The sequence below is a fragment of the Populus euphratica genome, unplaced genomic scaffold (genome assembly GCF_000495115.2).
Source record: "Populus euphratica unplaced genomic scaffold, PopEup_1.0 scaffold9.1, whole genome shotgun sequence".
NCBI classification, from domain to species: domain Eukaryota; kingdom Viridiplantae; phylum Streptophyta; class Magnoliopsida; order Malpighiales; family Salicaceae; genus Populus; species Populus euphratica.
Window position 1 is genome coordinate 1708126 of NW_011499857.1, and position 11657 is coordinate 1719782.

General features: G+C 36.1%; 1 protein-coding gene, 1 long non-coding RNA gene and 1 pseudogene across 3 annotated transcripts; 2 read left to right on the top strand and 1 right to left on the bottom strand.

Annotated features, from left to right (window-relative positions):
* Positions 1–2283: 2283 nt before the first annotated feature.
* On the bottom strand, positions 2284–5545 carry LOC105123699 (NADH dehydrogenase [ubiquinone] 1 beta subcomplex subunit 7-like). 2 transcript variants are annotated; one of them, XM_011023396.1, is made up of 2 exons: positions 5125–5540; positions 2284–2621 (listed from the first exon to the last, which is right to left on the bottom strand). In XM_011023396.1, the coding sequence occupies exon 1, from the start codon at positions 5435–5437 to the stop codon at positions 5132–5134; it is 306 nt and encodes a 101-aa protein (XP_011021698.1). In that variant the 5' UTR covers positions 5438–5540; the 3' UTR covers positions 2284–2621; positions 5125–5131. The 2 variants fall into 2 exon arrangements, with proteins under 2 accessions (XP_011021698.1, XP_011021699.1); XM_011023397.1 differs by lacking the exon at positions 2284–2621 and adding an exon at positions 2717–4228 and having other exon boundaries at positions 5125–5545.
* A 1248-nt stretch (positions 5546–6793) lies between these two features.
* Positions 6794–7564, top strand: LOC105123700 (short-chain dehydrogenase reductase 2a-like; annotated as a pseudogene).
* A 1742-nt stretch (positions 7565–9306) lies between these two features.
* LOC105123701 (uncharacterized) lies at positions 9307–10640 on the top strand. The gene is made up of 2 exons (XR_841924.1): positions 9307–9786; positions 9920–10640. It is a non-coding gene; the product is annotated as an uncharacterized LOC105123701 (long non-coding RNA).
* Positions 10641–11657: the final 1017 nt, after the last annotated feature.

The window sequence follows — 11657 nt, forward strand, 5'->3', positions numbered from 1 at the left end:
TTATTTTTTAAAATCGTTTTTAATGTATTAATATAAAAAAATCACTATCATCGATTCCGAGAATCCCAGGATGCTATCATGGATTCTTCGAGCAAATTTATTAGTAAAAGATATATCATTAATATTTGACGTAGCATAAAAATGCAACTTCAAATTGGCGCAGGGAATATGTGATGATCGAAGAAGCAGGACCCACCATTGCTTGACTTTTGAATCTTGATAATTGAGGGGAGGAATCAGTGGTTGAATATTACAAGGTCGATTGTCTTCATTTCATCGATTGGCTCGAACCTCTGGTCCAGCCATATAAAAAATGATGCACTGCCTGACCTGGCAAGAATATCTCAACATTCCCTAGCTTACACGTGCTGCAGTTGCTCTTTTTTTAATTTATTCTACACAGTTTTGATTGAATTCTTCTAGAAAACACGATCCAAAAGAAAAATAAAAATCAACGTGTTAGGTATTCTCTACCTCATTCTCACCAAGATTATAAGACACCTGTTTAACATTCTCCTGAGGTTTCTACTTCTTTCCATGTTAACGTAAGAAATCTTACAGGTGTCGTGTCCCTTACTCCTAAGCCATTTCTTGATGGCTACCGCAAATTCTTTACTCCAGGAGTGTTCGTTCTTGCGATTCAGCTCTCCTTTTTTAGCTGTTTTTATCAAAAAAAAAAAAATATCAAAGAAGTATTTTTAAATGTACTAATGTTGAAAGTAAAACAAAAAAAACCATTAGACTTGTCTAAGGCAACATATATTAGTAGAGTTTATTTTTTAGGAGTCATCGATCAAGCACTATTGCACTGTTAATTTCAACCCATAAGATTTAAGAACAAAAGAAGAAAACTCTGACTATCATAAAAAAAGATGGTCGTGACTCTCTGTAATTGGCACGCACTGTATTTCGCTTTGTAGTAATGACAAATTAAAGCAGAAGATCAGGAAAACTGAGAGAGCCTTTACTGCAAGCAATGCTTTACCATTTTTGTTAACACTAATGTCATAATCATTTTCATTCCCACATGGCTCGAAAGCCGACTTTGCGCGTGTGTGAGAAGAGAGAGAGAGAAGAAGAAACAAGAAGATGATGCCCTTTTTTTCAAACTTGGAATCCAAAAGAAGCTGGTGTCCTTGCTAGTGCTTTTAATATATCATGTCAAGATTACCAACTCAGGCTAATCTTAACCAGGGCAAGAGCATTTGGGTGCAAATCACGTGGAAATAGTCTCTAGGTGTGCATTTGTGTAACGATATTAATTATACTATAATCACGTTTCAAAAGGTTTGAATAATTGGATGGATTCTTCATTCCATGCATCTTGTCTAATATATCAAAAAACACGACATGAATTGCGGCATCGTGTTTCACACTTTTATTGCAACTTTTAGGTGAAGGGCCATGCTGCAAGTATAGAACCTCAAACACATCCAATGGGGACCTTTTTCCAGGAAAAAGAAGGAATGAAAGACAAGAATTTGATATTTTTGTTTTCACACACCGGGAGATCCAAGCCTGCAGGGCTACACAGCACTATTCTGAATAACCCGATCTCACCTTCGAAAAATAAATTTCAAAGATGTCACTATGAATTCTTTTTTTATATAATTTTTCTGTTTGTATACAATAACTTATTACAGCTATATAATTGATTTAGAATAATGCCGTGGCTGCGGCAGCATGTTTTAGTCTTTCAGTATTCTGCATCCCCTCTTAGCCAAAGCAAGGCTGCTCTTGGGAGTCTAACAGGCCTTCGCCATTGCTCAAACTGTGAGCTGTAGTACCTCGTGGGCCTGGTTATAGCTACTTACATACCGCGAGATAAATGTAATACGAAATAATAAGATGGGGAGCTTGCATTTCCATTCTTGAAAGTTGCAAGCTGAACTGTACAGACATCGAACAATTTATTGAAATCTCAGCTGGGCTTCATAGTTTTCCTACAAGAATGATGAATGGTCCCCAGCAAAGAAGAAAACGAAACTGAGTCCTTTGAAGCATCAACTTCCAACGCTCGGTATGTAAATTTACCAATCAAATCAACAGTAATTGGGACGGCGCTCTGCAGAATCAAGCATTTATAAGGTTATGTTATATTTCCATCTATTTGTACAAGAGCATGCAATCGCTTCGCAAACTCCCAAGAAAGATTAATGGGGGTGACCAAGAATTTTTCGATCACATTCTTTCACACGCTTGTGATGCAGAGAACCAGAAAGATGAACGCAACTTGATTTAATAGCGCCCTATAAAATGAGGGAAGAAGAAGAAAATCAACAATGTTGGAAATCCAATCTCACATCTTATGTAAAACTCACTTTTGTACTCATAAAGAGTAGCCATGGCACATGCGGTGTCCACACAACAACGCTAATGTCCCAAGCATCATCCATAAAATTCAATTTTGCCAAATTCAAATCCAGTAAAAGATTGAAATCATAAAATGTCAGTGCTAGTTAGGAACTTATTCCATGAACAAGTTTGCAGAACCCAAAATATTCGAAAATTATTGAGTGTTTAACATTTGTCTCCAGATTGACAGTTCCCAATAAAATAACTTCCCGCCAACAGCAGCCAGAAACACCGAACGACCCATATCTCAGTAATTTGAAGGCTTCCTGTCACCAGTGTCAATGGGCAGAACATGCACAGCAGAGTAAGAACCACAAACCAAAACACAAAATAAAAGAGTAGGAGGTAAACGGTAACCGCATAGAGGAAAACTAGATGTATAAAAAATAACGAATAGATCAACATTCAAATTGTCAGCTGTCTACAAAAGATAAAGAGTAGATGAATATTTGCTATTCTTTCATCTTAAAAACACAGCCAAACCGTCAGCAGCAATCAAGAAAAATCAAGCCATGTGTGGATCAATCCCCATTAATGCCCATGTACACATCTTTCGACTGCAAGTGTTCTAAGAAGGTATAAAACCAAACGCAATATGTAATACAAAAACTTGACTTGTATGAAGTACGAATATATCTCACCTGCACTATTGGCAAATATCATGACCTTCTTTGCTAGCAATTACAACATGTACATCAATATCTAAATCAATTAGAAAGAAGACTACGTGTCATTACATAATCACATGTGGCAGGTACTCCCTTTAAAGACTGGTTGAATTATGGATTTGCTTGAAGTTGATGGTTTAATAATTTAAATACTTTTACTATCACATTTAAAGCTAAATATGCCTGGTTGCACCTCTTGCTGGTATGCATGTTGTCATGGTCTTTCATGCACTATCCGAGGGCAACAGTTTAGCCTCTTATAAAATAAAACAATCAGAAAAGACGGAACTCATGGAGAAATGATTCGCAAAGGATATTGCTCTTTAATATTCTCAGAGTTGATAAGAGCTATTCTCAAAGTGGATGTGAGCTGAAATGAGAAACGGAAAAGATTTTGTAAGGGACATGTGTCTGCACTGAGCATTACTGTACCAAATTTGCTTCTAATAGTTTCTTCGCATCCAAACTTATTACAGAGTAACATATTGATGTTTTGGACTCCTGAAGAAAATTTCAAAGGCTTTCTGTCAATGTTTATCCTACTTCTAAATTGCAAAACCACAAAGACTAAAGATAATTGAAATTAACCCCCTCTTTTTTCCCCATGCAAGAGGAGTCTGTTTATATTACATTAGATTAGTTGTATAGGTAGCTCAGTAACTAGAGTCAGAGGTAGGTAGCAATTTAAAGTAATATACAGGCTCTGATTCCAAAAATAAATCACAGTTACCAATTCAATTAGTGATTTCTTGCAAGAAAAAAACAAATCATTAGAATTGATTGCAAATTTAACTGAAACTAGAAATTCCTAATAGAGAAATTTGGGAGACTTTAAAATCATCTGATTGTCATCTCACATGATTACGACTGCCAAAATGTTCCCTGAAGAAAAATGGAGAAGTGATCACCAATCAGTTCCACATGACAAAGGGATTTCCTCAATTACATACAAAGTAAAATGATTGGCTTCCATATACATTCTGCATTTCAAAATTTGAGCATTTGGACTTAGAATAGGCTGAATGACATTATTAGGATGGACTAGTCGATCCATCTTGATACGAGTACCCCAACCTATCAAAATATGAACCAGAGTCTGGGACCCTTTCAAATTTCCCCTTCGTGTTCTGCATATGCTACACAACCCATGTTTGAACCTCAACTTTGCAGAAGCAACATTCACCACTTCACAACCAATCAAATCCCTAGAATAATACATGAGGTCATAGAAAAATTCAATAGAACTACAAGCTACTCACAAGAAACTAAGCACATGAATGAAACTATTCCGACACTTAACTATAATGTTTTGAGAGAAAGGTCACAGGAATTGGGGAAACCATCCACAATACTTTGAGAAATATACGCTTTAAGAAAAAATATTCTTGCTTTAAGAAAAATTGAACAATCTCATGCATATTGAACTAGCAGATCTACTTGAGTTGCCTTAACATATCACATCACCAACTAAGGTCCGGGCATCCTTCCACAATTCATGTTAATAATCGTCACTCCACAACCAATCAAACCTAAAAACCCTTTCCAAACTAAATATTAGTCCTAGGCTCCTAGTTCACTAAATTGTTCTAATCTCTTTGTGTTAATGGAGACTTTAGATAACACACAGACAAATTAAAAAAACAAATAATCTAGCAGCACTGAAGAGAGGAAAACAAAAGATGCCTCCTACAAAACTGTTCTGAAACTTCATCAAGAAAGCATTACTTTAAGCTCAAAACCATCAATTACTGACTGACAAGACCACAACCTAAGTCATATAATCAAAACCCAAATTTCCAAATTCAATAACTCACTGAAAAAATCACAATTCATCAGTAACCTGTAGAGATTGATAATCAGAAAACCAAACAATAGGAAGGCAAGCCCCTAAATCACAATCAAACAAAAAATCATCCAAATTTTGCCCTAATAATCTGCAAAGCTTTACCGCAACATAAACCACATTAGATAATCAACACCAAAACTTACTAATCCACTTAAACAAAACCACCCAAAGTTCTCAAAAAAGCCCAACAAAACCCACGAACCAAATCCAACAAAAAGCAATCAAGACTCCGATTTTATGAAAAAACCCACTTACCAGAACACTAAGCATTTGCAGTCTTCGGGATGAGAGGGATGGTTCCTTGCTTGTGTGATTGTTTGAGTTTGGCCTCAGCTTCACGGATCTTCTGCATCTGAAGCATTCTCTCCATGACAAGCTCATACTCACACTTCTCATAAACATGGCGCTCGTTCTCACACTTCCATGGAAGAAAGAACTCAGCATGCCTGCACTTGTTCAGTGGGATCAGCAAATGGGCGCATTGGTCTCTGTATGGAATTGGGACCCTTGCCTCAACCATTTCTTCCTGTGTTGCTATCATTGGCTTTGATGATCCTGGCACTTCCATCTCTTTCTCTCCTCCGATTGTTCTGTTCTCCTCTCCTCTCCCTTTTTGTTTCGATTCCGTTCGGGGCTTGGCCTGGCGAAGCCTAATGCAATGTTCGTTCTTTCTTAGACTTCAGTCCTCCTGACGTTCTGGAGCCTTAGCAACCGGAGGATAGTGGCGTGGGCTTCTTGATTGTGGACTTGTGGCTTCGGTTAATTTTAATTGGGCTATTTTGGCCTTCTGCTTTTCAATTTTGGAGTCCGTCTTTTTCTATAAATAAAAGTTAGAATTATAATTGCAATACCCTTGCAAATTGCAAGTTTCTATTTTAATATTTCCGAAGAAGAAATAACTTGCAAACCTTAAAATAAAAATATTTCAATTCTTGTGAAATTATAATAATTTACACTAGTACAATATATTTCCATTCCCAGTTTCAAATGTTATAAACACAAAATAGATATAATTTTTTATTTTAAAAAATCTTTCAATGGATAAAAATATTGTCATATATTATAATATTAACATCATTTAAATCTGGAACGACTACGGAATGTATTTACTAATTTGATCTCAATTGAAATTCCTGTTTTTTAGATGGCTATACTTTTCGACCTATATGCTTGCGAAATTTTCCACTTGGAAAAATTCTCAATGTCATGAACCGGCAAGTTGCTTAGATCGAATATTTACCTTTCAAAGTCTTGTTTGAATATATATATATATATATATAAGCATTCATTTCATTTTGTATTCCTTTAAATAAGAAGGATGCCGCCGATATTAAAGAAAACGAAGCTCTGCTACCATACAGTTTGGAAGTGGTTGCACTTAAGGAATGAAGAGAGCATGTAAGAGTAAAATATAAACATCTTCTTCTCGAAAAAGTAAAATAAAAAATGAAAAAGAAGAAGTTGAACCATATAAACCTCTCAAAAAGCACCACTAGTCTAAACTCTCTACACAATTTGAGCTGCCTTGTGTGTGTGTGAAGTAAGCATGCAGTTGCTAAAAGGCATTTTAGGTATGAAATGGAGCCACATGTTGTTCATAAACACTGTGATGATGTCCTGAGGATATCTTCTAAGAGGGGAGTTCCAGCATTATTTATCATCTAAATGACCTTGTTGAGGTTATCTTTTCTCCAGGGAGAGCCAAGTTCCTGAAACTTATTTGAAGTGAAATCCTCAAGGAATTTAAATGCCAAAATGTTCAGATCAAGTATTTTAGCATACGAATTTAAAATGATGAAACATATATATATTTAATCTAAACCTCATGAGGGTTCTTGTGCTCCTCTTGATGGATTATTGTAATCTCACCCATGTCCAATTGTAAAATGCTACCTTGGATGATTGAATTTTGCTTGTTAGGTTGATGGGCAAAGTTATTGTTGTAACTGGTGGTTCAAGAGGGATTTGGCAGCCACAGAAAATGGAGCGAGTGTTATCATTGCTGACATACTCGACGAGATGGGAACCTCCCCAGCTGATTCCATTGGATCAGGCCGATACATGCACTGTGATGTTGTAAATGAAGCCGATGTAGAATCAGCTGCAAATCTTGCACTGACATGGAAAGGAAAACCAGACATCATGTTCAACAATGCAGGAATCGCTGGCACTGAAGGGAGCATCACCAACATAGACATGGAGCAGGTGAAGCACCTGCTCTGTGTCAATGTCAACGGAATTCTACATGGAATCAAGTACGCTGCAAGGGTCATGATCGAAGGCCGGAAAGGAGGTTGCATCATATGCATGTCAAGCTCTGCAGCCATCATGGGAGGCCTTGGATCACATCCTTATTCAATGTCAAAAGAGGCTACTATTGGATTGACGAGGAGCACTGCGTGTGAGCTAGGGGTGCATGGAATTCGTGTCAATTGCATTTCCCCTCATGGTGTATCGCCTCAGAGATGCTTGTTGGTGCCTACAGATCCTTGGGAAAAAGGATATGAAACCTGAAGAAGTGAGCAAGATTGTTGGAGAGAGAGGGAGTCTTTTAAGAGGAAGAAGTCCGAGCCTGGAAGACATGGCACAATCTGTACTGTTTCTTGTCAATGAAGAAGCCGGGTATATAACCGCACACAATCTTCTTGCTGATGGGGGTTATACTGCTGCTAGTAGTAACATGAGTTTCATCTAGCAGTGGTCTATACAAAATTGCAGAAATTTATAGAAAAAATAATTGAAATAGATAATGCAAGCTACTTAATTGTTTTCATTTGATTTAGATTTATAATCCAAGCTATCTACCAATGAATACATCAAAAACTACACTGGAAAAATTCAGGATCAAGATCCAATCACTTTAGGTTTCTAGCTTTTCTTTGCTGTTTCTTTCATCATTCTGAAGTCATCCAATTAACACATCTGCCACTGCCTGAAAGAACGGCCAAACTCCAATGACCAGCCATGCACAGTTTACCTTCATTAAGTAAGCATTTACTTGAAATCTCTTAGACAAACATGGAACTGGAAACTTTATTATCTTTTCCAACAGGAGGAAGTAAGAACTCGAAATAGCATTTTTGGTGAATTATGGGCTAGCTGGATTTGAATCAGGAAGGCATATCATAACGAATTTAATCTCAGTCAATTGACAGTAGCTGATAGATTAGCATCAAGCCTGTCCTGTACTATCCATTCACAATTTGCAGAAACATATGCCAGAATTAGAAGTCAAGTTTTAAGCCTCGTAGCAGAGGCAGCTGCCAACTGCTTGTCATCAAACAATGAAACAGTCGACAGATGGACTTGAAGGGGATCACACTTCAAATTTAAAAGTTCACGTTCAAGCTCCAAATAGTCCTGAAACATGGTTTAGCACATATAGTCCTAAACGACTATACAAGTATTGTGTTATACGATATCATGATCATAAAATTCAGATTTGATGAATTTAATTATCTATACACCACAAACAAAAACAAGAGAAACCTCGATGTGGTTTCAGCTTTCAGCACTCCCCCAAATTCTAGTTAAGCTATTAGATACGATTCTGATCCTTTCACATGAAACTAACAGCAACCAGCATGGAGTAAATACTGCATGTTAAGATCCAAACCCTCAAGCAAAAAATCGATTCACACACCGTCTGTACTGCTGCTTACTAGCAGCAACTTCTTGGTCAAAATCGGATCAGATAATTTATCTTGAGAAAATAACCCTACAAGTAAGAAACCGCAAATCCCAGCGTAGTTCTTCCAACATGGTTTTTATTGAGAAACTAGATTCAATGAGCAAGGACTTTTGTGCCAATAATTAATGATTCGTTATTTTAACTTTTCAGAGTACATAGTCAATGACTGATTCGGGAATCCTTCTTCCCTTAATCTATTAGTCTGAAGTCCAAGGACAGGTAGCAATCTGGGATGTTAAATAGTTAATGAATCAGCCAACGAACTGTAACTCAATCTTCATTAGTATCTTTTCTCGTCCTGAGAGATCTCGAGTTCAAACCTTACTCTTGTAAAAAAAGAAAAAATTAGGACCTGGATTATGCTAATAATGAGATGGTATAAAAGGAACTGTGGCCAACTCACTTTTTACCAGGCACACAAGTGTTAGGATACATTCACTTCAAGCAACCCAACTAACCATTTATCTTCCATCAGATTCTGGGTCAAATTGAGAGAGTGTTTCAAAGGTAGAGAGACATAAAGCTTCGTGGATCACCTCAACCTTCTTACTCAACGGTTGAGATCATTTCTCAGGAGTTCAAGATAAGGTTAAGATTTGTTCTCAAGTCATTGTACGTAATAATGAGATGGTTGGGGTTTAGACTCAACGAGGCATGGCAGAAACCATCCTGATCCAGTAACATTTTACGACTTGGTTATGTACTACTGACCTTTGCGTACTAACACAAAATGTTGTACTGCATCCCTCTTGTACTAACAGATCGTACATGTTTAGTACAAGGAGAAGGCCTAGAAATATGTTCCAGCCTTCAGGTGACGCTGATCAAGATGTAGCTTTTTTCTGTCTAAAATCTAAGCTGGAAATACCTGGGTAGCATCCCATTGATTGGCTGGCTTGACGCAGAGCTTATAGAATATTTCCATGTTTATCCCTCGAATATTGATCGAATATGTATGAAATATGATGGTTATATGTTTCATTCACATTCGGTCAACGTTCGAGTGATAAACAGAAATATTTGGATCTTTACCAGCTGCAGAAATGGCTACGGAGTCCTTTTATAATAGAGGTGGCTTTCCCTGCAAAGAAGTGAAAATTGAGGGGATGGAGCATTAAAGAAAAATGGAAACGTCTCCCTCGTGCTGGATTTTGGATAGTGGATGGCAGGCCGAATCTGCTACCAGCATGCTAACGCTCAAGCTTCACAAGCAAGCAATGACGCTGGTATGCCAATAACAGAGTATTTTCATCAGAGTGTTAAAAAAGGGGAATCTGCCATTGAGAAAAGTCAAACAAAAACTACTAATCATCTTGCATGACATTAAAATACATGATAAATCATAATATGCTCTGTTAGGTCTTCTACAGATGCTCGAAACAAGATCCCAGAGGCGCCACAAATCCATCACTACCCGAATCCTGATTAACAAAATTTTATCACAATTCAATATCTCCACTTTTTTTGGCGGATACCATACATTTCCTCAATCAAAATAAACAGCTGTTGAAGGTGAGCAAAAGCTGGATGGCCAAGGCACGATTTGAATGCTGAAGCCTTTATGAGGATCCGATCTATTCAGGAAGTTAGCAGCTGGATTTCTTTGGTTTCTGATCAGCCCAGAAAACCAATACATGCGGTCATAGACAGCAGCATCTTGGCTAATAATGACGCGTGCCACCGTCACTGCTATCACATCATTGAGGAATCAAAACATAAAACCAACTGTGAGAGAACCAAGGGAGATACATTCGTTCAAGGTTGCTACATAATTTGGAGAGGTGGCAATAGGCCGTAATGCAGTATTGAACAGCATCGACCTCGCTGTTCAGTTAAAAACTGTCAAAGCATGCAGGCATCAGAAAAATGGCCACAGAAGTTGTTGCCTGTTGGTTTTATGAGCAGCATAGCTGGTGGTATCACATCTGAGAAAAAAAATAACAAAATGATATCCATAAGATGAATATATCACTAGAAGTTCACTCCCTTTTCCATCAGGATTGTAGAACTTCATTTAATAAGACTTGTTTAGGGAAGAAAAAAAGAGTTTTCATCCAATAATGACCTTTAAAAAGGAATATAAAATAATATTTTTTATTTTTTAAATTTTATTTTTGATATCATCACATTGAAACAATCCAAAAACACTATAAAAATAATTGTCATCACCCCAATTTTCTGGACATGGGAGCAGACTGATGTTAGTCATTCATTGTAGGATTAAGCTTGATATTCGCTTTATTCTTGTTGTAAATCCGTTGGTATTCGAAGGTTTTCCGTTTCTACTTACTGTTATTGCCCATCTCGGCTTCATTATTTTGCATGTAATTGAACTGGATTTTAAAAATCATCAACAAGGTTACCAAAATAATTCTCATCTGTACCTTGAGAAATTCTTTTACTGTTTTGTTCTGGTGGATACCTTAAAGAAGGTTGAAGCAGTTAAACTGTGGATTGAAGAGAATAGTTTTTGCAGCTGCCCGCATCCCGTTTTCCGCTTTCCGCAATGGAGTTCATAGATAAATCATTATTATACATGTAATATACTAAAACGAAACCTTTTTAAATGTAAAAATAGTATAATTGAATTAAAAAAAAACATTTACCGCAGCTATAATAAATTTAGCATGTTTATTATCATTTTTTTTTTCCTTATCTTCATTTTTTAATATTTTTTTCTTTACATTTTTTTTAGAATTTTTTTTTATTTTTTATTCTTTACACTTAATATTTATTACTCTATACTTGTTCTATTTTTACAATTCCTTTTGTTATTATCTTCATTTTTTTAATTTTTTTGTAAATTTTTTTCTTTACACTTTTTTTTTTAATTACTGTACAAAACTAAAATTGAATAGTATTTTACTATAACAATTATAACATTGTTTTATTTCTTTATTATATAAAAATGTAATTTGAGATTTTACATTTTCACTTTATTTTACTGTATATAAGCATTGATTTTTTTATATATATAATTATATTTTTTACTGAAAGTTATAAACCATGTTGATAACAAATGCATATTCATTTTTATTTTTTTGTGTTAAAAAAAATTATTCGAATAAAAACCTTAATATTTTTTTTATTGACACAG